General features: G+C 48.2%; 1 protein-coding gene across 1 annotated transcript in view; it reads right to left on the bottom strand.

The window, feature by feature from the left end:
- EMH_0072950 (uncharacterized protein) overlaps positions 1 to 504 on the bottom strand; it is a gene marked incomplete at both ends in the record, with an annotated part of 1,707 nt that overhangs the window by 858 nt on the left and 345 nt on the right. Inside the window, one exon of the mRNA XM_013499271.1 lies at positions 247 to 414. Within this exon, the coding sequence (XP_013354725.1) occupies positions 247 to 414 (168 nt within the window). The remainder of the gene's footprint in view (positions 1 to 246; positions 415 to 504) is intronic.

Below are 504 nucleotides of genomic sequence, written 5' to 3'. Positions count from 1 at the left end.
TGCTACAGATGTTGCTGCTGCTGCTACAGGTGTTGCTGCTGCTTCTTTTGTTGCTGTTGCTGCTAGAGTATCCGTCGACTGTACTGCTGCTGTTGCTGCTGCAGTTTCTGTTTGTATTCACTGAGTGCAGCAACAGGGAGGCCAGCATCAACAGGGAGAAAAAAAATAACAGCAGCAGCAGCAGCAACAGCAACAGCAGCAGCAGCAGCAGGAGGAGCAGGAGAAATATAATAACTTACCTTTGACCGTGTGGGTTTGCGGGTTGGTTTATCTATGGTGTCTGTGGTCTCTGTCTCCTCCTCTTCGTAGTAATACTCATACACCACCTCTGCCTCTTCATACGCTTCTATTAAACTTTTCGCTGTCTCCAGCGCCTCACTAAACTCCCCCTCCTCCAGGCCCTCACCCACATACCTGTACATACACCCCAACAACCACCACCATCTTTCTTTTTTTTATCGCATCAGATACAACTACTACAACAGAAACTCGTCTTGCTGCTGA

Source organism: Eimeria mitis, genomic scaffold (genome assembly GCF_000499745.2).
Source record: "Eimeria mitis Houghton genomic scaffold, Emh_scaff4161, whole genome shotgun sequence".
NCBI lineage: Eukaryota > Apicomplexa > Conoidasida > Eucoccidiorida > Eimeriidae > Eimeria > Eimeria mitis.
This window is presented reverse-complemented; position numbering and strand designations above follow the sequence as displayed.